The following is a 25022-nucleotide window of genomic DNA, read 5'->3' on the forward strand; positions in this document are numbered from 1 at the left end:
CTGGAAAATGGCACGCCGCCATATCAGATGTATTGTGAAGTCGTTTGATATGCTAATGTGCGTACTGTTCCTGCATCCCTCTGGGTTTTGTCTTTTAAAGGCCACTGCTGCCTATACTGTTGAGGACAAAGCTGGAACATGAAATGTGTGTTAAGACAGGATTTTATCATTTACCCTTGAGTGTCCTATTTAGGTAAGAAATGTATCCAACAGAAGGAAATTTGACAAAATAATTTAAAAAAAAAGCCACTACTGATTATATTATGAAAATCATAATGTATGCAGGTTTCAATATTCTGCACTAAATGTATGTACTCAAATAATAATAATAATAATAAACACAAACACATCATTCAAAGTATCTTTTTTTAACATAGTAAATGGGGAAACCATAAAAGTGTGAACATGTGGAACCGATAACTGAGGTTAAAGTCCGTGTCCATCGAATGTGTTTTTACTATTGTGCACTCTTGGATCTTGTCTTCTTACCTCCTTTCTTCTCCGGGTGCAGCATTATCTTCAGGTTTGTGCAGAAATGGCCACAGCTGGGAAGGTAAGCGGATTTTAATGTATTGTTGTACAAACACATTCCTCTTTTTATTCCTATTTTAATGTTCACAGTATAATGTTTGGAAGAGATTGATGCAGAAACTTTTGAGAAGATATACAGTTTATCTATAAAGAATATATCACATTTTCACAATTATTTTATGAGAAGAGATAAAAAAAATATTCCAGCTTTATGGGCAACAGTGTATATGTGCTGAATTACTTACACAAACATTGTCTATGTTATTTAAATATGTTTGTCCCTATAGTTTGCATAGTTCCTGTGTATGCAGTGTTTGTAACTGGTTGACAAAAGACATCCTAACACAAACTTACAATAGTTTATTTTACTGCAGTGTAATTAAAATGTAGGATTAGAATGTGCATGTTCTGTCCCTGACAGCTGGATTTCTGCAGCAGTCATTAAAACTAATGTTTACCAGATACCCCAAGTGTGGACTTTGCTTTATTGCTTCATGTAATGTTTCTAACTGTAAAAAAAGCTAGCAGTATCAGGGGTATTGAAATCCCCTTTTCCACAGAATCCAGGCAGATTTCCAGGCTGTCCATGTCATAAAATGTGTAATCCTTGCCTCATAGGGGCAGCCCCAGGTACCGTAATTGAATCTTTCTTTCATTGCCCATTAGGTCATTAGGTGCAAGGCAGCAGTAGCCTGGGAGCCCAACAAGCCTGTAGTAATTGAGGAGATAGAGGTAGCCCCGCCCCAGGCCAACGAGGTCCGTATTAAGGTGAGAGAAATCCACAACCACATGCAGCTTTGTAGCTTGTGGCTCCATTTTGTAAAATATTTGAAATAATTATCAGTTTATTGTGAAGATTTGGCCACGACCTAGAAGAGTAAAAAGGCATCAGTGTCAGTGTTTTGAACTGTTTGGTTACAGATTGTGGCGACATCAGTGTGCCACTCGGATCTGTACCACCTTCTGGAGAGTATGCACAAAGATGGCTTCCCCACAGTCCTTGGCCACGAGGCAGCAGGCATTGTGGAAAGTGTTGGACCTGGAGTCACTGAATTTCAGCCAGGTCTGTTTTGAATTGTTTAAAGTAAAAAAAAACATATACACATATAAAGGGGTTAAATTCTAACACCATCCACAATGGGTATCCTTATGAGGTTCATAAACCACCTCAAGTGCCTCCGCCGAATGTTAACCAACAGCTGATGGACTTTGCATATATTTAAGTTCATGACCATAGGTTAAAAGAATGGTACATCACAAATCTCGCCTTATGGCCCTGATTGCCCTTCATTATAGAGGCACAGTACATCAACTACATTGTCACTGAAATGTATGTAAAACTGTCTTTCAGGAGACAAGGTGATTCCTCTTTTCCTCTCCCAGTGTAGAGAATGTTGCTTCTGCAAGAATCCTAAGACCAACCAGTGTGAAGCAGCATGGTTAGCACTTAACCTCAGCCATTCACATGTTTTAATCTTCATCTGAACCTTCCTCATTTACTTATAAGCCATGCCATATCTTTTTTTAGGACCAGAATTCGCCAGGAAGTGATGGCGGGAGTAGAATCTAGGTTCACCTGTAGGGGAAAGAGAGTGCTGCAGTTTATGGGAACCAGTACCTTCTCTGAGTACACAGTCATAAACCAGATCGCTGTGGCTAAGATCGACCCTGCCGCTCCTCTGGAAAAAGTCTGTCTCCTTGGCTGTGGGGTCTGCACTGGATATGGAGCGGCAGTGAATACCGCTAAGGTGTGTACATTAGGAATAACCAAGGGAATAGGCTGTTGTTCTGTTGACCAAACTCTCTTTTTTATGTAGGTTGAGCCAGGATCCACATGTGCTGTGTTTGGCCTGGGAGCTGTGGGCCTGGCTGCAGTTATGGGCTGCAAGGCTGCAGGAGCCAAAAGGATCATTGCTGTTGACACAAATCCAGAGAAATCTGAGAAGGCCAAGGTATTTGGTGCTACTGACTTTGTGAATCCCAAAGACCATGAAAAACCCATCAGCCAAGTGCTAACTGAGATGACCAACGTAGGAGTGGACTACTCCCTGGAATGTGTCGGAAATGTAGCAGTCATGGTAAGAAGATTTATTGTGGTCAAGCTCGAGATTTCAATTCGCTAATGGTTGCTGCTGAAATAACAATCACCCAACATAACCCCATTAGACATAACCCTATTTTACCTTTTACATTGGAAAGAGAGGAGAAATGATGGCACAGCTGTGAACAGGCTGTGTGAAAGGCTCTGACATCAGTATTTGCGTAAGAAGCCTGTCAGTTATGTATACTTGTATCATGTTGTGCTATATCCTCTCCCAGCGCAGTGCCTTGGAGTCTTCTGCGAGAGGTTGGGGTGTCAGCGTGATCGTTGGATGGACGGACATGCATGACATCGCCATACGACCTGGGCACCTCATCTCTGGGCGTACGTGGAAGGGCTCCCTGTTTGGAGGTTAGACACATGTGACAGTCAACACTAATGAAGGTTTGGTCTGATGTACCAAAGCTCTTTACATTCTCCACTCTTGTTTTGTGTGTGTTTTATGTCTCAGGGTTTAAGGGTAAAGATGGTGTCCCTCAGATGGTTAAAGCCTACATGGACAAAAAGCTGATGCTGGATGAATTCATCTCTCACAACATGACTTTGGACCAAGTCAATGACGCCATTGAACTGATGAAGCACAGCAAATGGTAGATTTACACTCCTATACTTCTTCCACCATTCATGTCCCAACAGCAGCACAGATAAAATATTACCAGCTGCAACTCCGATCAATTTTTTTTCTCTCTTTTTGTATCACAGCATCCGCACAGTCCTGAGTGTTTCTCCACAATGAGAGCCCTGAGTTTCTTTTTCTGTTTTTACCTCACAAAATGAAGGATTTGATTAAAAAAATAGTCAACACAAATCAGTAAAATATCCACAGGCTATAATTGTGTATTAACACAACATGTAAAAAGTGCAAAATAAAAGGTCTTAACAGATGGGTCAGTGGCCTTCTTGTTTGTCATCTGGGGGGGGTTTAGACCTGGACTTTTTTTTCTTGTGGAGAGGAGCAGGTGGAGAGGAGCAGGATGAAGGGGAGAATCAGAAGTTGACCTGGCCTGGGCTTCTGACCTGTGGGGTGGAGGAGAAAAGAACTCTGACAGCAGAGAGGACATGTTTCAAATTTTACACTCGAATGTGCTTGACTGCATGAGCAAGGACATGATCACTGACAGGGGAAGGAGGTGATTCTATTATTCAGCTGACTGGAGTGATAGAAAGAGAAGAGAGAGTAAAAGAAAGTATGAAAGGGGGAAGAGAGCTAATAGGAGGAGAGGGAGGTGTGAGTGACCCAGGTAGCTTGCTGTGGAAGTGAGAAATATAGAAGGACTTCCTGATGCACTTTAAAGGGGCAATCAGAAAGATGTGTATCATCCTTTTACAGAAAACCTGAAGAGCTAGTGAAGTCTAATGATCATTTCTTGTCTTTTGGTGATATGTTGGGAAGCGTAACATTTGTGCTACCTCATTTCCTATCATTTTAGATAATCGGGGAGGCAGAGGTAGCCCCTTTTCAGGCAAACAAAGTCTGCATCAAGGTGTGAGACAGCAAGAGCCAAGACATATCTGTGCTGTCTTACAGAACACTGAATGTAAATGTATTACAAAATGAGCCCCCACCACTGTCTTTATGTCTTCATTGTTTGGTCTTTGGTGCAGCTTGTGGCCACTGCGGTGTGCCGTTCAAGTCTGTACCACCTTTTTGAAAACACCCAAGATAGAAGATATCTTTCCAGTGGTTCTGGGCCATGAGGCGGCTGGGACCGTCGAAAGTGTTGGGCCTGGAGTCACTGAATTTCACCCAGGTCGCTCATGAATGTTCAACTTTTTGAAGAAGGAGCTTATTTGTGAAGTTGTGGAGTAAACTGAGACTGCAACATTGTTTTTTTGTTTTCCAGGCGACAAAGTGATTCCTCTGTTTGTTTCACAGTGCCGAAAATGTCTCTTCTGTAAAAGCCCCAAGACTAACATCTGTGACAAATCTGTGTGAGCTGCAAACACATTGCTGTGTAACACATGAGAATGTTCAAATGTTCAAAGCTGCATTACAAAATATGTATTTTAATGTTGTGGTAGGTTCTTTTGTGTAACATATATAACTCACTGAGGTCTCTTGTCCGTGTTCCTTCGATGGGAGAACCAGACAGCAGGATTAGTTGTAAGGGGAAGAAGCTGATTGCAAGAGCCAGTACCTTCTGTGAGTACACTGTGATCCATCAAATCACTGTGGCTAAGATCAACCCTGCTGCTCCTCTGGATAAAGTCTGCCTTCTTGGCTGTGGGGTCTGCACTGGATATGGAGCAGCAGTGAATACTGCTAAGATGTGTATGCATGATGCATACCTCAACAGTAAATAGAGAGCATACTAAAGGATATACTCAGCATTCCGCTGCACTTCATGCTGACACGATGATGATAACACATAACTTTATAAGCTAAAGTAACCAAACTCCCCTTTGCTTTAGCTTGAGCCAGGATCCACATGTGCTGTGTTTGGCCTGGGAGCTGTGGGCCTGGCTGCAGTTATAGGCTGCAAGGCTGCAGGAGCCAAAAGGATCATTGCTGTTGACACAAATCCAGACAAGTTTGAGAAGGCCACAGCGTTTGGTGCTACTGACTTTGTAAATCCCAAGGACCATGACAAACCCATTGGCCAGGTTCTGGCTGAGATGACCAACAGAGAAGTGGACTACTCCCTGAAATTTATCGGCAGTTTGGGAGTCGAGGCAAAGATATTTATTCTGATCAAATACAGACATAGTTGGTACCCTTAAGTGTGATTAAATGATATTATACAGATTTAAATCATGTTTCAACTGAACATGAACCTTCACTCTTCTGTTCTTAATTCCTGTGCAGTGCCTTGAAGTCTTGTGTGAACAGTTGGGGTGTCAGTGTGATCGTTGCCTGGACTGACATGCACGACTTTGCTGCCCGACCCATTCAGCTCATGGCTGGACGTACATGGAATGGATCCATATTTGGAAGTGAGATAGATATCACTATCAGCAACTGAAAAATCGGTTCCTCCTGCCATTCTTCTTCTTCTATTCTACCGCAGGCTGTTCACTCATATTTTGCCTGAGATGGTTAAAGCCTACCTGCACAAGAAACTGATGCTGGATGAATTCATCACTCACAACATGACTTGGGACCAAGTCAATGATGCCATTGAACTGAAGAAGCACTGCAAAATGGTGGATTTACACTCCTATATTTCTTCCACCATTCATGTCCCAACAGCAGCACAGATAAATTATTAACAGCTGCAGCTCTGATCAGTGATTTTCTCTCTTTTTTCTTCCACAGTCCTGAGTATTTTTCCACAATGAGAGCCCTGTGTTGCTTTCACTGACGCAAAAAGTAATTTGGTTATTTACCGCTATAAAAGATTTCAGTGCGCACAAACAAAATAATCATAATTGGTGAAGTCTATTCAGTTGTGCAGGCTCTGATTGTGAGAAACAGCTGCAAAAACCAACCATATTTGAGTGTTTATAGAATCCATGAAAAAAATGTCTAAACAGATGGGTCAGCCTTGTTTGTTTTCTGGTTTAATTGGGTGGTGTTATCACAGCATTGTTTGCAATCTCTAACGCTCTATTAAATTTGTTTACATGCTCATATTTACACACACACCACTCTAGTTATATAAATGTTTACTTATTCTGGCAGGCAGTCATGTATTTTGCTATGATTAAATGCAGCATATGTCCAGGAGCAGTCTGTCTACTTCTTCAAGCATTTCCTATAAATTAAGTGAAACAGTGACAAAGCAGAGGCGCGGGATAATTGGCTGAAAAGCAGACCCAAGATGCAAGACTTGAGGAAGAAGCTTTCAACAAACTTGGCTTTGGCAGTGACTTATTTTTGGTATATTCACATTTAAATATTTATACACTTATAGAAGTCTGCATAGAAATGGTAGTTTCCTTTTATAAGGAGCTGGACTCTCAACCTCTCAAATGATTTTCTGCAGTTATCTCCTCCACCTGGCCTCCTCACTCACCTGCACACTCTGCTTCTCATCACCTCGTTATCTCTCAAACACATATGCTGCCCCTTTTCTGCCATCCTGTCCTATGTGCTTCTGATCTGTTGATCTGTTCGGCTCTTTCATAGCCTCTGTTTGCTTTTGTTGTTTGTTTTATTTCCTCTCAGTTGTCACAAGAATACTACAAACCTTTAGACACAAAAACTCTTGGTTTAGGTTGTTTTTTCTGGCATCACTTTGTCAAAAGCATTGAGCAAGTCAACAATTTCCTTTGGCTGCTCTTATTTCTTTATTTACATGATGGTATGTGCTATAGATCTTTCAAAGTTACTGGAAGGAATGCTGATTATAACCAATGGAAAGATCAGCAAGAGTTCAGACGCAACCCACAGAGGCAATTCCTGTGTTTATGATTGGTCAAAAACACTGATAAGACCTTTGTGCTCTTATGTAACACAGTGAGTTAGAGTGTGGCTGTGAAACAGCATGGCGTCCGCAGGGGAGGTAAGAAATCTGCCCTTTCATCACATTCAATGAAACTAGGAGAATTTGTGAATGATTAATAGACAATTAAATCAGTGCTCTAACACCTTCTCCTGCCCACTCAAGTGTTTATGGAATGAGGGGGATGTTTATGGAACAAAGAGCGAGTTGGAATTTTTAAACTCTTATGTTTCATACCGTAATTCTATTTCTATTGTTAGGACATGTTTGCACAAGAAGGGGGAAAAAAGGCAAAAAAAGTTCTATTATCAGCTTCATATCAAACAGAGCAGAAAGCACTCCAGACACAGGTTTGGTGTAATTTGGCATTATTTTGTCCAGAAAGTTGTTGATGTAAAGGAAAACCAGTCCAGCGTAGCTGCACATGTGACAGCGGGGAAAGGCACAGCCAATCACATGGCCATATGTGTTACAGTAGGACCAGAGCCCTTGATATAACCCAATCAGAATCCGAATATCAAGGGCTTTGGGTAGGACCAATGATAGCAGGATGTCTATTGGTAGGATGCCAGAAAAGAATGGAATTTAACCCTTCCTGCACCCAATGAGAATCTGTTTTTTTGTTTTGTTTTTGAAGGGGATCATAATATTGGTGGGGACAATTTAGTAATTTCTGGACATTGGTGCCACCTCAAGCTGAGGAGGTTTGCCTAAAGGTAATGTATGAAGACAGTCAGTTTACAAAAGGCCATAACGAGCACCTGCATCTTAACGACCCACACCTTTTATCTATTATAGGTTTAACTCTTTCCTTAGTGTACTTTGAATCTCATATGTTGTAAAAAAAAATGTCCCTTATATTGCGGATATATATTTTTACCAGGGTTAGATAGGTTTGAAAGACCCTTTACATCTGTTTTAAAATGGATTCAGCACACGTCACAAACATTTATTCCAGATTATGGCTCTGGGGATCTGCCACACGGACTCCCACACGCTGTGAGTGGCTCTGACCCTGAGGGAGTTTTCCCTGTGGTGCTGGGCCATGAGGGAGCTGGTATCATGGAGAGTGTCAGAGAAGGAGTGTCCAAGTTTAAACCAGGTCCTCCTCTCACAAATATAGTCAGTCACATGTCAGGAGTTACATACTGAACCTGGCAGCCTCAGTTCTCTGTGTACTGGAAACATTCCTTTGAGATTCAACTCCATGCTGATATGATTGCATTAAATAATTACTGCAGAATTTATCAGCTGCACATTCATGTTGCACATGTGCTGTTTTACTGGACTCTGGAGAACAGAGAGTCCACTGAGGTTCTCATATTCTTGGAACCAGTTTGAGATTTTGTGACATGATTCATTATGACGTACTGTACAGCTTTTTAAAGATTGTTGCTTCTCTGCTCAGCTCACAGAGGGGCTATCTGAGTAATCATTATGTCAAATGATTGGCTGACCATATCAATTACATGAATTAGCAAGTACTCATGATAAAGTGCACACTTTATATTGCAGGGGACACTATTTCCATTGTATATCCCACAGTGCAGAAAGTGCAAGTTCTGTAAGAATCCCAAAACCAATTTGTGTCAATGGATCAGGTAAACGTCTCAGGTTAAAGCTCCTCTGTGCAGCGGCCCTTTGAACAGCATGATCAAAAGTGCACCTTGTTTTGCAGACTCACTTAGGGAAGAGGCTTGATGCCTGACGAGACAACCTGCTTTTCCTGCAAAGGCAGGAGCCTCTTTCACTTCATGGGCTGCAGCACGTTCTCAGAGTATACACTGTGGTGGCCGAGATCTCCCTGGCAAAAGTGGACAGCAGGGCCCCAGTGGACAGCAGGGTCCCTCTGGACAAGGTGTGTCTATTGGGCTGTGACATCACCACTGGTTATGGAGCAGCTGTGAACACTGTAAAGGTCAGTCAGACTTACGTTCTGTTATAACACCAGCATGGAAGACAACACATGACCTTTATGTTTAGTCCACCACTTGGGGTGGGTGCACTGCCATAAGCTTGGCGACCTGCTGCATATCACTGCTCATACTGTTGTATTGTTTATAACATTGTTACATACAGCAGTCACAAGAGTGCAAAACAGCTGCAAGCAAATGCATAATATATTTGCTTCATTACTACGTAATCAGTATGTAAAGTATTAGCAGTACCTCTGCTTGGCTTTCTGTAACCCTGCAGGTGGAGGAGGGACGACCTGTGCTGTGCTCGGCCTCGCAGCTCTGGACCTTGCAACAATCATGGGCTGTAAAGCAGCCGGAGCTGCCATGATTACTGGAGTTCATCTCAACCCTGACAACATAAAATATGCTGTTTTTTTATGTACAATGTTATCAATTTTTAAACATACAAATCACTACTTTCTCCTTTCACTTTTTTTGATACCAGGATACAGGAGTGTGCACAGTGTCCCCCAACTGGTGGAGGAATACATGAATAGAAATCTAAAAGTGGATGAATTTGTGACTCACACTTTGCCCTTTGAGAAGATCACTGAGGGTTTTGATCTAAAGCATGCTGGGAAATGGTAAGCCTTGGTTTTAGATTTACATTCTTAGGTTGTTTGTTATGTTAAAGTGTGTAATGCTCCTCTCTCCCTCCGGGTTTTGTCTGCATGAGTCACTGCTGCCCTCTGTTGAGGATAAAGCTTAAATAGTGGACTGGTGCAGTAATTTGCACTGAGTTACCATACAGATACTGATTGCGTCAGCTCCTTGTGATATCTAACTTCTGATCCTATGTTTTCTTTTCCAGCATCCGAGTGGTTCTTCAGATGTAGACACAGATAACCGGTATGCTCCTTTCTCCTCAGTTTAATAAATAATCTTTTGATATCCTGCTCATGTCCGTTTTAACAATACAGTCAGACAGCTCTTTAATCGAGGAACCAAAAACCAGATTATTCAAAAATATTCTTTGATCTCATCTGAATGAATAATAAGGCGGTACAACCACAAACTGCGGAGTGATTCTGTTTTTAGAAACAGCCTGGACATGGATGCCTGAGGAAGCTGTGTGTTGAAGACAGCAGATTATGTTGGCATCTTTTACCTGATCTGACCACCCCATATAAATTTTACATTATCTGAGTAATTGTTATGCGATTCCCAGAAATTAAGTAGACTATTCCTTTCCTCCATTGTTTAAATTTTCATTAACAATGCCAGGAAACCAGTTATTTTATTCATAAAATATTTACCATCAAGGACAAACTCACCCACAGAGCTACAGAAGAGTCCTTTATTACCCCATTAGAAGGAATACAAAGATGACGGAGATCACATTATATTTATCTTCTGAAAATGTAGAAATAACGAATGCTGCTTGCACCAGGAAAATCTCCCTATCAAAGTAAATGGTGACTGCCGAGTAAAGGGGTGATGGGGAGGACACACCAGTGTTACGTGCCATTAAATTTTTAATTCACACATTAAGGCTTAATTTGCTACACCGGGGCTATTGGAAACATTAAACACCAAAGGAGTGTTCTTCAGAGTCCAGCATCTGTGTCATGTTTCTCACTCAGTTCTCGACATTTACAATGTGTGGGTTAGAGTGCTCGTACTGGACGCCTCGACAGGTAACTAAGACGATGAAATGCTATGATCAGCTTTTCTATCACTGATAATAATTGAAGCTACAGCTTGGAACATGATTAGCTTAGCATAAGAAAGGAGGAAACGGCTCGCCTTGAAGATCCCACCTCTAATGCTCCATAGTAAAGATGCCTTTATTATGTCACATGTTTGTTTGCTTTTCAAAAATCTAACAAAAGTGACAGACATTTACTAAGCATTAGAGGTGCTACACTTGCCAAGCTATTCATCCCCTGCCCCCTTGCTTTCTGTGTATGTTAAAAGCTAGGCAAAGCTACAAAGCTGAAGGTGACATGATTGACTGATTGGTGACATTTCCAATTAAGTTTAAATTTTAAACCCACATTTATACCCAAACTTGAGTTAAGACCAATTTTGGACCAACCTTCCTGGTTTCCTGGTTTATAGTATTGTCGATTCTTTTCAGTCAGTCTCTGGTAAATTCTTATAATGTGTGATCAGGTTAGCTTAGACAGAAGAAGCAAAGCACGGTGAACTAGCTGAATTCGCCCTGAGCTCCACACGGCACAGACAACAACTAGCCATCTAATGAAAGCTCTGGGTGACAAGGCCCACAGTTCAACATAGGTCCGAGGTCAAGCCTGAGCACTGAGCAAACCAAACCTCATAAATACTTTTATATCTCCTTCAGAGGATACAATTTTCACTAATAAAGCAATCCACATTTGATGTAAGACACATTCAAGTACTTCCATTTAGACTGAGGAACCAATTTAATTTAGAGAACTGCAGTCATGCTGAGCTCTATAAGCGGTGCCTCTTGATTTGAGATGTGTGTGTGTATTTGTGTGTGTGTGTGTCTGAGCCCCAGAGGTGCTGGGCGTGTGGAAAAGTCCAGTCCTTGGTGCGCGGCGGGCCAGCCTACATTTGGCTGAGGAAATGAGCGCGTCCGTTTTCCTCCAGGCGGCGGGTGAGGATCTCACAGCCAGTTTCCGTCACTAGCAAGGTGTGTTCGAACTGAGCTGAGCGCTTCCCGTCTCTGGTCACCGCCGTCCAGCCGTCAGGCCACGTCTCGTCTTGCCATCCACCTGAGACATTACACACACACTTTGGCTTTAGCTTACACACTATTAATTAAACATAATTGTGGAAACCAATTCTCCAAGTGTAGCAATACCTGTGAAGTATTAAGTGGCTATAAGAAAGTAATGACCTGTTTTAGTGCATGACTGACTCTCACACACCCTTTAACCCTTTCTTCGTACATTAGCCTTAAATCATTTTTTAAATCCAGTGAGTGAAGTTTTTGATTCTGAGGGAAGTTTTCCCATTTAACAAACAGTTTGTTTGTCCTTGAGTCTCAAATTTGGAGAGATAAGCTGAAGAATAAACAGCTCCTTTAAGGACTGAGAAAATTCTCCTTCTAATGCCACTTAAACCTTAATGGATTATCTAAGCAATACATGGGGATAGACAGTTTTCACAGTACTACAGCTCTACAAATTGTTTAATGAAGGAAAAAAACTTTAAGAAGTTACACTCACCTTCACATATCATGGGCTCGATGGTGAACACATGGCCAGGCTTCATAACTCCTACTGCTTTGTTTTCTTTGAAATCAAGGGGTGCAGAAATCACACAGTTAAAAGGAGTCGAAAAACAATGAACTCTGTTTAAAGATGGCATGATGGCGGCTGCTCACTGGCATAGTGTGGCACATTGGGAGCAGTGTGGAAAAGTCTGTGGATGCCGTGGCCGCAGTAGCTTCGTACCACAGAGAAGCCGTTGGCCTGAGCATGCTTCTGGATGATGTTACCCAACTCTCTGTAGCGAATGCCAGGCTTCACTGAGGGGAAGGTGAGCACAGACAAAGGACTTTTATTATCCGGTTGTTACCGGGATTTCAACACCCTCTTCAGACTTCAATAAAACAGCATTATTTGAACAAAAATGGTCAATTTTTTTAAAGCAAACTTTGCCTCAAATTGCATAAAAACCATCAGGATATATCGTATAAAAGACAAAACACCTACACCAGCATATGTCAGGAAAATAATTGCCTACCTGAGTCGATAGCTTGCATAAGGCATTCATATGTAGTCTGAACCAGTTTCTTTGCTCCTTCCTCCACCTCTCCAACAAAGAAGGTTTCGTTGAGGTCACCATGGAAACCATTGTGGTAGACGGTGATGTCCACTGCGTAAGCGTGGGAAGATGAATATGTCAGAACCATTGTGCTACAAGACAAACTGGATTCAGTTTGACTCAAAGGAAAACTGTTATGAATACTCTGCCTGGAGCATTTAATAATGCTAAACTGCTGCTTTATGAATACATGTGCTTGTTTCTAAGGCTAAACTAAATTGTCTTTTTTTAAAAACTGCAGATGAAATTGGAAATGCTTTTGTGCAAACTGGGACTTATTTCCCACTTAAGAAAAAAATATAGACAGCAGAGAATCTGACTAGCAAAGCCCCACTGGTAAAGGTTAATGAAACAATTTGTCTTGTCGGGCCACGCAGCAAGAGTTGAGTTGCTGGCATGTACTTCATCAGATGCTCTGAGGGGAGTGGCGGATGGAAGACATCGACTAAGCAGAAATATTCATAAAGAGGCTAAAATTGGCCAAACTCCTGCTGACACCATTTCAGGATGCTGGTACAACTATTTGTCATGGAAGAAATATCTCTTTTCCCCCCATTCTTGTTAACAGAACATTACTCCACACACAAATTTTGCTTAATGTTTCCAAGGACTAAGCTTAACTTTGAAAAACAACGGCAATGATGCTGAAGTGGATTTAAGTTAGTAGTTTTAAAGAAAGCTCTACTAGAGGGTCACCAATGCGTAAAAATTAAAACACAGGATGAAACCGTAAAGCAGATATGAGGAGAGCTAAAACACACCGTTCAGAATATCACCGTCCTGAAGTGGTCTTCTGTCCGGGATGCCGTGGCAGATGACTTCGTTGACGGACGTGCAGCAGGATTTGGGGAAGTTGTAGTAGTTGAGAGGGGAGGGGTAGCAGTTCCTTGCTGTACAGGCCTGAACAGACAAAGTCCATTGGTTACAGAGAGCAGCATCGATCAAACCAAACTGACGGTCATGCTTTTAGGTAACTAAATAATCCTACCATGTGTGTTTCCCTTGTTCACAATCACCAACTAACACTGAGTTAGGTAAAATTAAGTGTGTACATTTACAGCTTCTACACATGTGGAGCCTAGCGGAATGAAATGTGACAAGCTTTACAACCCATTATTATTATACCTGTACATACCAAATGCACGGCGTGGTCGATTTCTTCCGTTGTAACACCTGGTTTCACCATCATGGCTGCAATGTCGAGGACTTCTCTCGCCAGCTGCAAACAGCATACGTTTTAGCACCAAAGTGCAGCAAATGGAAACCTAACAATAAGCAGGAGTAGTCAGGCAACCGTTACCTTGCATACTACTCTCATGCCTTCGATATCCTCAGGGGAAAGGATCTTGATCTGTGACGTGCCCTTCAAGAACTGCTCGGACTCAGACATGCCTGCGGGAAGGAAATAAAGAAAGACAACTGGCATCACTCACATGTCAATGCTGAGTGAAGCTGATGAGCTCATTGAGCTAGGACATTGCAGAAGCAGCTGCTGTCAGTCTATCAGTTTTCAGACGGATTTACATTCTCCTAATCGATTTGCTTTCTCCATCACAAGTGACAGTTATATAAATCATCTGTTACTTTGAAGGAACAAGGAAGTGTCAATCTTACTATAATGTTTCACAGTAGCTGGTGTGATTTTTACCCATTATCCAATGCAAGAATATACCAGTGTGGATGCTCTAAATCACAGCCTATTTAGTTATACCTTCTGCGGTGTCCATCTCCTGGAAGCTTCAACAGGTTAAATAGTACAAAATTAATTCAACTCCAAGCCACAAATACAAAAAAGGTGATTTAATAAATTAGCAGAAACATATATGTGCAGAAAAACCTTCTCTCTACAGCAGAAGCCTAGAAAGTCTACTTTGAGAAAGCCGTGGCCAGAGTCCAAGCCTGGTGTGAGCTGGTAGAATAAAAGTTTTATTGGTACATACATATTCTGTTTGTTTGTGTGACACCGATGCCATTCTTTTGATATATCAGAGGAATAGTGAGAAGGATTGTTGGAGTGAATACCACACTGCTAGTATCAACCCGCTTTACTTGTGATGATTTGTATTGATTGATTCTACTCAGGTGGAGCATCAATGCAACCTTTTCCAATGTTGAAATGTATAGTATGCTTGTAACCTTTAAGATTTTTCAGTTTTTTTTCTGCTTTAATAAAACATGTTCTTTTTGACTGTATGTTAGTGAGACTGACAAAATATCAGGAGATAAAAGCAGACTTATTACCTCCCTCCCAATCTCAATCTATATAAGTAGAAAGACTGCATTTGATTGCAGCTGTTAGTAATAAAAAAGCTCTTGAAGTGTAGACTCCTGCTTTGACATTTTTTCCAGCTTCAACCCAAAACAGGGACTGTAAACAAACATAAAAGTGCTCTGGATAACTAGCTGCTCCTGCAAGAGACTAGACTACAGCTTCAGCACCTAAGCAGAGGCAAACTCTAATGACACTCACACTGTGGACTCAGAAGAACAGAGCAGGACTGTTGCTGTTATTTGCAGAACAATAGAAGCACAGGCGGTCAGCTTTGTTAATGAACATGTAATCCATCGACAGATTCAACAAGATCCTGTCATTCGTTTTTATTGGACTGAGAAATGATGGTGTGGTCAAAGTACTGGCATCATCAACAATTCACTGATCTACTGTATAATTTATAAACTCAACAAGATGATTGCAGAATGAACATGAACAGTTGCCTAGCAACACTGAGAGACAGATTTGTGTACAAGTCGAGCACAGCCCTCCTTCTGACCTGAGGAGCCTTCAGTGTGAGTGCAATCAATCCAACTTACATTTTGATACACCTGCTCTGTATAAAATAAAACGTGAGAGAATCAAGCTGTGCACATGATAGTGTCGTTAGGTGGGTCCAGTCCAGTAGGCTATTAATAGTAGCAGTACCTGTTTTTTATTACAACACAATAGTGCGAGCTTTGACTTGGGATAAGTGAGGAAACATTGGCTTGCAACAATCGTGCCTCACTCCCTGAATACGCATCACAGGAGAATGAAAGGAGACTGTAACCATGACTACCTGAGTATGGATCTATGCAGTCAGATGACAAGGATGCAGAGGTTGCCATGGTTGCACAATGAATGACTTGCTCAGAGAAATGGATGTAAAATAAGTCAGGTAGGAATGATCGCGGGGTGTGAGAATTTACATAAAATAAAAAGAGCAGTCATAAAAAACACAGCCAGACAGCAGACCTGTCAGCAGGTTTCCTTTACCCTGCAATAAATTTAGCTACAGTGATGGAAAGAGATCATGGTGAGATATTACTGGGATGTTTTACAGAGTACAACTGACTCCTCTTTAGGGTTAAAAATATCAACTCTGAAACTAATGTCATCAGGAGAAAACATTATACCCAAGATTAAGTGTTTGCATATCAAATTGCAATGCAATCTGTAACTTCACCACTAGATGTCATCATATTTGAAACATGGGTGCTTTAAACGGTATTTCTGTAGATACAAGCGAACCAAAAACCCTTTGATGAAATAACACTAGTACTGCAAATTCCAACTGTAAACAAATGCCCAATTCTGCAGTCATACAAAACCATAGACAAATTAATGGTAGCCAATGACAGCTGCAATTTGGCTTATATTAGAACCAGTGACACTGACTACTAGTGAATTACTGAATTTTAATGAAATTATCCAATTTGTTAATTATTCTAAAGCCTGTGTCACAAGAAATATCAGCTCATCTCTGTATTTTTTTATAAGAAAGAAACCTGGTAACCTCTGGGATGATCAGCATAGTCGGGTCTTTGGATGTCACCTGGCACAGGTCTCATGGGAGTCTGCACAGGGGATCAAGAAGATGACTTTAGGGTTTGTATGTTTTTAGTGTGATGTGTACATAGTTTCAGGAAGAAAGAAAAAAAAAGCTCACCAGTGGGTAGTGAGGGCGTAGCTTCCCTGTGTAGCGGTAGCCAGGCCATGGGTCTGTGTTGATGTCCTTCTCCACACAGTTTTTAGATTCATTCTGGTTCTGGTCTTCCTCTAAAATGCACACACAACACTGGGTTTTTAAGCAATTTTAAACAGGTGTGTAAGTTTAGCCAAGGTATTTCAGAAATTCAGGACTTTCATATTAACTTCTAAATGAACAAATAGGAGTTATTTTTATATTCTTAACAAAATGTTATTAGACTGTAATACTACTTATATTAAGTAAAAGCACAGAACATCACTGAGGGTGACACGTACTTGCTTTTTTGTGCAACAGCTTGTGAGATGCCCAGCTTCCTTTAAAACATTCCTGGAAATAAAAAAAAAGTACATTTCTTTAATGTGCACTAATCACATTCATAGTCACTGGATTTGTGACTTGAATGTAATTTAATCAATAATTCAACACTTTACACATAAAATATGCACAATTTCCCAGAGCCAATGGTCATTTCTGCTTTGAGCACTGAACCATGGAAGGTGTTCCAAATATGTCTCTGTATTTATCCTCAACACAATAGCTGTACTCTATTATAAATGTTAATGGTGCAGAAAGTTAACGGCAGAGAGAGACAGGAAATATGCAGTAGTAGGATCAGGTTGCACAGTCAAAACTGCAATCACAGCAAAGACCTCGAGGGTCAAATACCACAGCAACGCAAGCGGACTTAAACTGTCAACCAACTTAACTATTTATAAAGCATTTAAATGCATTAGATCTACTTGAGACAGAGACTTTCCACAGAATGCACTTGGTATGGTTTAGAGGTAATAGTGTCTACTGCATGAACAAAAAAAGTCATAAAACATCCACAAAATACTTGTACAATGCTCACTTGTTAAATATTGTATAATATATTAGTACAGCTGTAGCTGCAATGGGTCTGTGTGGACTAAAAAGTCATATTGCTCAGCTAGTTGTCTGCATACTACAATAGACTGTTCTTTCTGTTCAATCTTTGTATATAAGTATAAGATTGTAAGGACAAAAAATAATCTCTAAAGTGAAGATCTGTTGATGGAACGTGGTCTCATGGGTAAAGAAAGTACCAGGATGAGGGTCAAACACCGTGGCATCAAGTGATCACGCAACTTCACTTCTCAACCAGCTTTGCTTAAACTCTATTGTATTGCTAGCATACATGTTTTTCTACAAAAACACATTACACATACACTGTCAGCAATATGACTTCAGTGCATGGGCTTTTATTTTGCATCTGTATGGGTAGTATGACTCACTTTAGCTACATTTTAGCCACCAGTTAGCCAGCTAGACACTTATCCTGGGCCTACTATTACAGAGATAGCATCAGTTACAATCACTGATTGCATTATTTATCCATGGCCGTCTGTAAGCTATAACACAAGGGAAACACACGTGTAAACACCTAGCTAACGCGTTATTAGAGGTTTAATAGACATCTAATTTACACATGTCCACCTAGCTTGACAATTAGTTAGCAACCTCGTGATGACACAGAGGGCCCCGGTGAGTGGCTACAGCAGACATTTAAACCGGACAACCCCACAAAGCAGCGGTACCTGTGAACAGAAATAGGAGCCTTGAATGCCAAGCTTGATACATGTGGGACACTGAAGTTTGGCGTCCTTGCTGCAGCCCTCTGTCTCACACTCCCTTCTAGCCTCGGTGCTCGCCATGCCTTCGTCTGCAGGAGGGGTGGAGTCGCCGACAAGCAACCAGCCAACAGGGACATACTGCGCATGTCCGCAGCGGGGACGTCACGTTACACAGTTCCGTCCAATCAACGAAAACTTTCCTAACAGAGATTTGTAAGATGGCGACCGCCGAACCGGTGAGCACTTTCTTTACAGAACATATCAAAACATATGGGGGGCTTCTAGCTTTATATACTGGGCGGCGTCGCACGTAAAGTTTATGTATAACTTCAAACATTTGCCCCTAAGTGTTACTTAGCCGGTGTTGCTGCTACATGTGCTGTTTTGGGTAGTTTTGTCTCTTGTGCCACGACCTAGGCGTAAAAGAGGAATGCTTGTGTGTGATCTCCCAACTTTAAGGCTGACGTTATAGTAAACCGACTCGCTGCTCACTTTTGCGAACGGAATTACACAAATTCCTTTAAAAAAATAAATTACGTCGTTATTGCTTTGATGTTGCTTACACAAGAGCTGTTTCAATAAACTTGTCTTTGTAAAAGTAAGACTTAGAGTAAAGAAAAAATTCACGCGGACTAATACATCACTTGCACGCAGGACTTTGTTTTCTAGATAACATTTCAACTGTCACAGTCTGTTACCACTGGTGCCTGCTGACCTCTACGATGCGGCATAAGCTATGTTAGTTGCTAAGTTTAACATGGATTTTAATTAAGGTGAAATAGATGGAGAAATAGTAGGCCCAGGAGAATACATTGGTTGCCCCTCACTCATAAAACACAGTTATTAGTTTTACATGACATAGGACATGTAATACACGCCGAATTTATTGATGTTGTTGTTGTTGTGTTTGTTGTGAAAGTCACGTTATAGTGACGGTGTCACTCCTTAGCAAGCAAATAGTAACACACGAATGGAAATATCTTTCCGTTCAGAAAATGAAGAAATGACACAGAGATGTTTATTTAGTCCCTAAAGTTACCCACTAGACTTGCGGCTATTGTTAGCTTGAGTTAGCTAGCCAAACTCTTGCCTCACATCCGTTCACATCACAGTGAAATATGTTCCAGATGTTCATGTCGGCACTCATTGCCAACTTTTCCGTAATTATGAACAATAAGTTTTACAACAAGGGACGACTCATACATGGTTTAAACCCTTGCTTTATAAGCTATTCTTTTTGTATGTATGTGTACCACCATCTATGTTAGCAGCCACGGCTAAATGGTAAACAATTTGATTTTAAATAGCATGACACCTGATATCTTGTAAAGTGTCTTTACATAATGTATTGTACTGTTTTTTAGGAAAGCAACCCAAGTCCACCCCAGGCCGGTGAAGAAGGAGCCGAGGAGACCGGACAGGAGCTTATGAGCCCAGAGGCCTACATCAAACACCCCCTTCAAAACAAGTCAGTCCCTGCAAGCTAATGAACATTTTTGTATTTTGACAGAAGGTAGCAGAACATCAGAATATGTCAGAATGATGTAGTAAGTCCAAAGGTCACACTCCCGGTTTGTTTAAAGAATCAATTTCAGCCACAGAACATATTGTATTGTGCTGCACTTTTCTAAACGGAGATATGTTTTAAGTGAAGCAACAGAATCAGGAACCATTTTTTCACAATAGGGGCTAGTTACAAAAAAATAGGTGAAGAGTTAGAGTCATGTTTTTCTTTTATAGATGATTATTTGCACCAACCAAAGGGCTAAAGGAAAATACTGAAATAGTAAGAACTAAAAATGTGAGCAGCAGTTCAAATTCTCTCCAATTCTTTAAAAGCAAGTCTTGAACAAACTGAAGGCAAAGTTCACAGCTCTCATTAGCAGTCCTTTTGAAAGTGTAATATTATTTTAACCAGTTTATAAATATAAGATTACTTCTTCTTTTCCTTTGTTTTTGTTTATCAAAAAAGCAGAAACATTTATACATAACCATTTGAAACAAACGGATCAATCATGCATACTTTTGCACCGTCACCCTCCTCAATCTGACTCCCTGTCAGTAGGTGTATCTTGTTTTGCCATAAGGTGCATGAAAATATAATTATATCAATTTGTATGTATTTACAGGTGGCTGAAATCTCAACAGCTGACTTTCAGATATGCCAGTATCTCATCACTGTCTGTGAGAATGACCATTCCTAGCTGAGTGCGTGCAACAGCATGAATGTCAATACTGCAGAACTTGGTGACCTATGCATCACCCCTGTGTTTGATCTCACAGTTCAAGAACTCAACAACCTTTCTTCCTTGCAGCTGAATGGAGCAGTTCATGTAGAAGTGAAGGGGAAATGTGAAAGCAATGAGCACTGTGTTCGCAAGAGTAAGCTGAGCAGTTGCACAATAAAACATGTCCGAAAAACCAAAACAGAAGTAGGAACTACAGATTAAAAAGGTTTGCGCTGTATGTAGATAGATTTTGAGAAATGTCTTTTAGTTTGAACTTGCTGTCTTTTTTTAATCCAAGTCTATGCGGGAGTGTTTCGAAGGCAAACACACTATCATCCCCTGTGTAATACATCACATTATGTCCTGTAATCAAACATTCAATTGATTGACAGATGAGTTACAAGGAAAACTCAAACCTGCATATTCTTTTATATATTTGCATCAGTTTGCTATTCAAATTCAATGAACCTGTGGGAAATTTAAGTTGTGTGACTTCCTTATTTGGCATTGATTCGAACTATGCATCCACCACTGACACTATGCTACTTTAACTGCTTTATTATAGTTGCACTTTCTTACATAATTCCTTAGCCCAGAGGGTGTCAGGCATTTGCTGAGCTGTCAGGAGATTTGGCATTGAACAAGCACAGCACCGCGTCACAATTAATTGGGCCAAGAGAGTGATTTACTGAACAGTCTGTGTTGGCAGCTTGCAGGTGCATCCATACGTCGCCCATTTGCACCAAAGCTGAATGGCTTTGGTTACTTTTGTTTACCTTGTGTTTAATTAGGAGCTTGTTTCGCTTATGCAAATGTATTTTTTTTCTGTTTCCCACAGATGGTCTCTGTGGTTCTTCAAAAATGACAAGAGCAAAACATGGCAGGCCAACCTGCGACTCATCTCTAAATTTGACACGGTGGAAGATTTCTGGGCGTAAGGAGCAATAAATCTCGGGTTTTCTGTACTTTCATGGAGAGGCTGAAGCAGTAAAATGTCATGACTGTATACTGATTTTGAAATAGTGTTACATCTGCAAAGTGAGCATGTTTTGCTAATGCTGCTTTCTATTTATTACAGACTCTACAACCACATTCAGTTGTCAAGCAACCTCATGTCAGGCTGTGATTACTCCCTTTTTAAGGTTTGTTTGATGTCATGACCAACAACTCTGAGTCATCAAAATTGAAACAAATGCTATAAAACATCATGCAAATACATGTTTGTATTTGAATGCAATAAATGTCGACTAATTTAAATTAATTTGATTTAATCTGATTCACAGTCAAAGCACAGGAAGGAAGAGTAATTTTATTGGTACTTTATTCTTTCAAATCAATATCCGTTGACAATAAAAGGCACTGAAGTAAAAATCTGATTAAAAACATTTTATCACCAGCCTACCAATTAAGCCAAACTGCAAGGCTTTTACAACAAAAGCTCCATACATGACTGAAGTGCTGAGACAACAGTTCCAGAAAAACAACATCATTACTGGAGGGCAGGCAAACAAAAGTGGAAGTGGGCAAGAGCTTTCATCAACTTAAAGAGCTCATTTAACCAGACGTGACAATAGAAATTCAGTAATTTCACTGGCAGCAGGCGGCTAGCAGCCTAATTGCACTCTGAGAGAGATGATGATAATTGGAAAAAGAAGTGATAAAAAGTGTATCTCTGCCAAAGGCCAAGTACAATCTTTATATTTATAATCAGTTAATTTATTTCACCAACATCCAAGTACTAACTTTATATAAAATCTGTACTGTATGCATGTTGAGTTCTAGCTGCCTATTTGGTATTTTAGCTGCAAACCCTGACTGTGCAAGAGTTGGAAAGATATATTTTTTTTACATGCGATGTTGAAATCATGCTGCATACTGACTGTTAAATGCTATTTGTGAGGGCATGCTGCAGCAGTTTGGGATGTGAATTGACAATGTGAACCCTTGCTGCAGGATGGCATTGAACCCATGTGGGAGGATGAGAGGAACAAGCGTGGCGGGCGCTGGCTGATCACGCTCACCAAGCAGCAGAGGAGATTAGACCTGGACCGCTTCTGGCTCGAAACTGTACGTTTGGCTGCTGCCGACTTTTCTTTGTGTCCTGTTACTCAAAACAGCAACACTGGTTAATCAGTTCTTCAGCAGTACACACATAATTAGTTACACCCTTCTGTCACTCACACTTGTTGCCTGTGGAAATGGAAGACTACATCCTCTGCCTTTCAAATGCCGAAGTGAGCCACAGATTAGATAGTCCGTGTTCTTTTCATCCTTTAGCCTCGTCTGTGTCTTGAGCTGACTGCGTAGGATCACAACCCAAATGAGAGCAATTCAAAAACTGGCTGTGTGGACTGTTGTGGTGAGCTCTAAAGGTCACTGACAGTGATACACAGACATCTAGCAAGCAATGACTTTCCACTGTGTAAACAGCACTTAGTGTCCTGTCAATACTGTAGCCATGGAAGAAGAAGGTTGCATCCTTATTGAGTGATATTAATATAGATTAGATTATTTTATTATATATGCTGGAAAATATTATTAATTATTGCTGACGTTTTCAAATACAAACCCAATATTCTACTCTCAAAAGACTGAGTGTTTGACTCCCATCAGATAAAATCCATCAACAAGAAAGGATTTTTACCAATTTTTTGTATATATACAATATACAAATAAATACACATATTGCATCATGTACCCCAGACTTGTCATGTCATGACTATTCATCCTCTCGTCCTCTCACCAGCTCCTGTGCTTAGTTGGAGAGGCCTTTGACGACTACAGTGACGAGGTCTGCGGAGCCGTCGTCAACATCCGCACAAAAGGAGATAAAATAGCTGTCTGGACATCAGACTATGAAAACCGAGAAGCTGTAACACACATAGGGTAAGGCAAGGATGTCTGTGAATCTGTAAAGGTGGTGATGGGCTCTGCACCCTTATCACGCTGCCATTTTCTGTTCCACAGGAGGGTTTACAAGGAGCGCTTGGGGCTTCCCATGAAGATGTCAATTGGCTACCAGTCTCACGCAGACACAGCTACCAAAAGCGGTTCAACCACCAAGAACAAATTTGTTGTTTGAGGAAAGCCCTATGTGCCTCTTTTCATTTTTCTTGTCTTATTTGTTGTTGGTGCATATGTTTACTTTGCTGCAAAGACTCTGCGGAATGCAATCTGGAAGAAAGATACTCAAATCTACATGCCAAATGTTTCCATAACCTGCCCAGGACACACAAACACACACACATACACACAAGGAAAGAAAGTCTGTGAAAAACAGATGAACACAAAACACTAATAATGAGAGGTATTAATAATGGATGATATTTAGAGTGCTTCATACTCTATCAATTTTTGTTGATTTTATTTTTTTTTGAATGGCAGGGAATTTTGAAATGCAAAAACTAATGTATATTTCTCTCCCATTGTTTTTACAGCATTAGTGGTTTGCTGTAATCCTTAATGACATTAAACTCTTTTAATTTATTATATTAATTTGCCTGCATATTATAAGATTGATAGGACTTTTTTTTTTGCTTTGGTTTGCCTTGAAATATTGCACGTAATCAACCTTTTTAAAGTATTTCATGACTCATTCATTTGAGTGTTAATATAATTAAAACATTGGTTTTGCAGTTATTAACTGTTAATTGTGAAATACTTTTTTTAACCCTTTTATAACTGACTTGGCAGTGATTGACTTCTATCTACCAGTACTCGACATTCGCGTTCTTCGTAATTCGTAATTCCCTTACGTGGAATAAGAAAACTCATTCGTTTAAAAAATTAAAACAGGAAATGGTGCCAAAGCCAAACCTACCCAGCTCCACCCCATCATCCTGAAAACCCTTAAAATGTCAATATGAAAAAGAAAAGGTGACTTTTAGGCAACATGACTTCCCATCTCAGTTCATTACCACCGGTGTGTGTTAAAAATGTCATCACATTCTCAAGCAAGGGCAGTCTTAACGCCAACAGGCAACGCATCCTCAACTAGATCCTTCTTGATGTAATGAAGCATTAAGTGACTTAAGATGTTTCATTAAGTCCCTGCTGAAGTTGTAGTAGTAACCTTTAAAGGCCAGCTGGTTGTTGTCATATAAGATCCCTTGCAAGCCTGCACGTACATCAACAACACTACAGGAAGTACGGAAAATGTGTCTTAATAGAACATTCTCAGAGCAGCTGTTACAAAATACCTTATAATAAAAGCAAAATATACATATATTTCATGTATATTTAATATACATGAAATATATGTATAGTCCTAAAACCAAAAAGAAACTAATAGTAATTTCTAATTGTATTTTTAGTATTCTCTTTCCTCACCTCTTCATCTACCATATACTGTATATTTAAACAATAGACTTGTTTTATTTATACAGCTATATTCTTCAAATAATCACAGCTTTGCTTTTTTCTGAAGTGTTTTGCCACCTCTGTGCTTTTAGCGTTGTGTATTTTCAGTGTCTGCAGTTATACTTAGAGGGGATTTTTCTC

At 40.4% G+C, this 25022-nt stretch overlaps 3 protein-coding genes and 1 pseudogene across 3 annotated transcripts; 3 read left to right on the forward strand and 1 right to left on the reverse strand.

The window, feature by feature from the left end:
- Window positions 1-435: 435 nt before the first annotated feature.
- On the forward strand, window positions 436-3489 carry LOC114427350 (alcohol dehydrogenase 1-like). The gene is made up of 9 exons (XM_028395370.1): window positions 436-553; window positions 1198-1299; window positions 1453-1594; window positions 1883-1970; window positions 2060-2279; window positions 2349-2609; window positions 2851-2983; window positions 3084-3222; window positions 3335-3489. Exons 1-9 carry the CDS (start codon window positions 536-538, stop codon window positions 3366-3368), a joined length of 1137 nt encoding a protein of 378 aa, XP_028251171.1. The 5' UTR covers window positions 436-535; the 3' UTR covers window positions 3369-3489.
- Window positions 3490-4186: 697 nt separating this feature from the next.
- On the forward strand, window positions 4187-10188 carry LOC114427783 (alcohol dehydrogenase 1-like; annotated as a pseudogene).
- Window positions 10189-10258: 70 nt separating this feature from the next.
- Window positions 10259-18416, reverse strand: metap1 (methionyl aminopeptidase 1). Its single transcript, XM_028394736.1, has 11 exons — window positions 18259-18416; window positions 16975-17026; window positions 16658-16767; window positions 16505-16565; window positions 14035-14126; window positions 13870-13953; window positions 13496-13634; window positions 12654-12785; window positions 12292-12435; window positions 12134-12199; window positions 10259-11677 (listed from the first exon to the last, which is right to left on the reverse strand). The coding sequence occupies exons 1-11, from the start codon at window positions 18373-18375 to the stop codon at window positions 11511-11513; spliced, it is 1164 nt and encodes a 387-aa protein (XP_028250537.1). The 5' UTR covers window positions 18376-18416; the 3' UTR covers window positions 10259-11510.
- A 30-nt stretch (window positions 18417-18446) lies between these two features.
- eif4eb (eukaryotic translation initiation factor 4eb) lies at window positions 18447-24008 on the forward strand. The gene is made up of 7 exons (XM_028394737.1): window positions 18447-18530; window positions 19659-19762; window positions 21361-21456; window positions 21601-21664; window positions 22476-22589; window positions 23269-23408; window positions 23490-24008. The coding sequence occupies exons 1-7, from the start codon at window positions 18513-18515 to the stop codon at window positions 23602-23604; spliced, it is 651 nt and encodes a 216-aa protein (XP_028250538.1). The 5' UTR covers window positions 18447-18512; the 3' UTR covers window positions 23605-24008.
- The last annotated feature ends 1014 nt before the right edge of the window (window positions 24009-25022 follow it).

The sequence above is a fragment of the Parambassis ranga genome, chromosome 22 (genome assembly GCF_900634625.1).
Source record: "Parambassis ranga chromosome 22, fParRan2.1, whole genome shotgun sequence".
In the NCBI taxonomy this organism is placed as follows: Eukaryota; Metazoa; Chordata; class Actinopteri; family Ambassidae; genus Parambassis; species Parambassis ranga.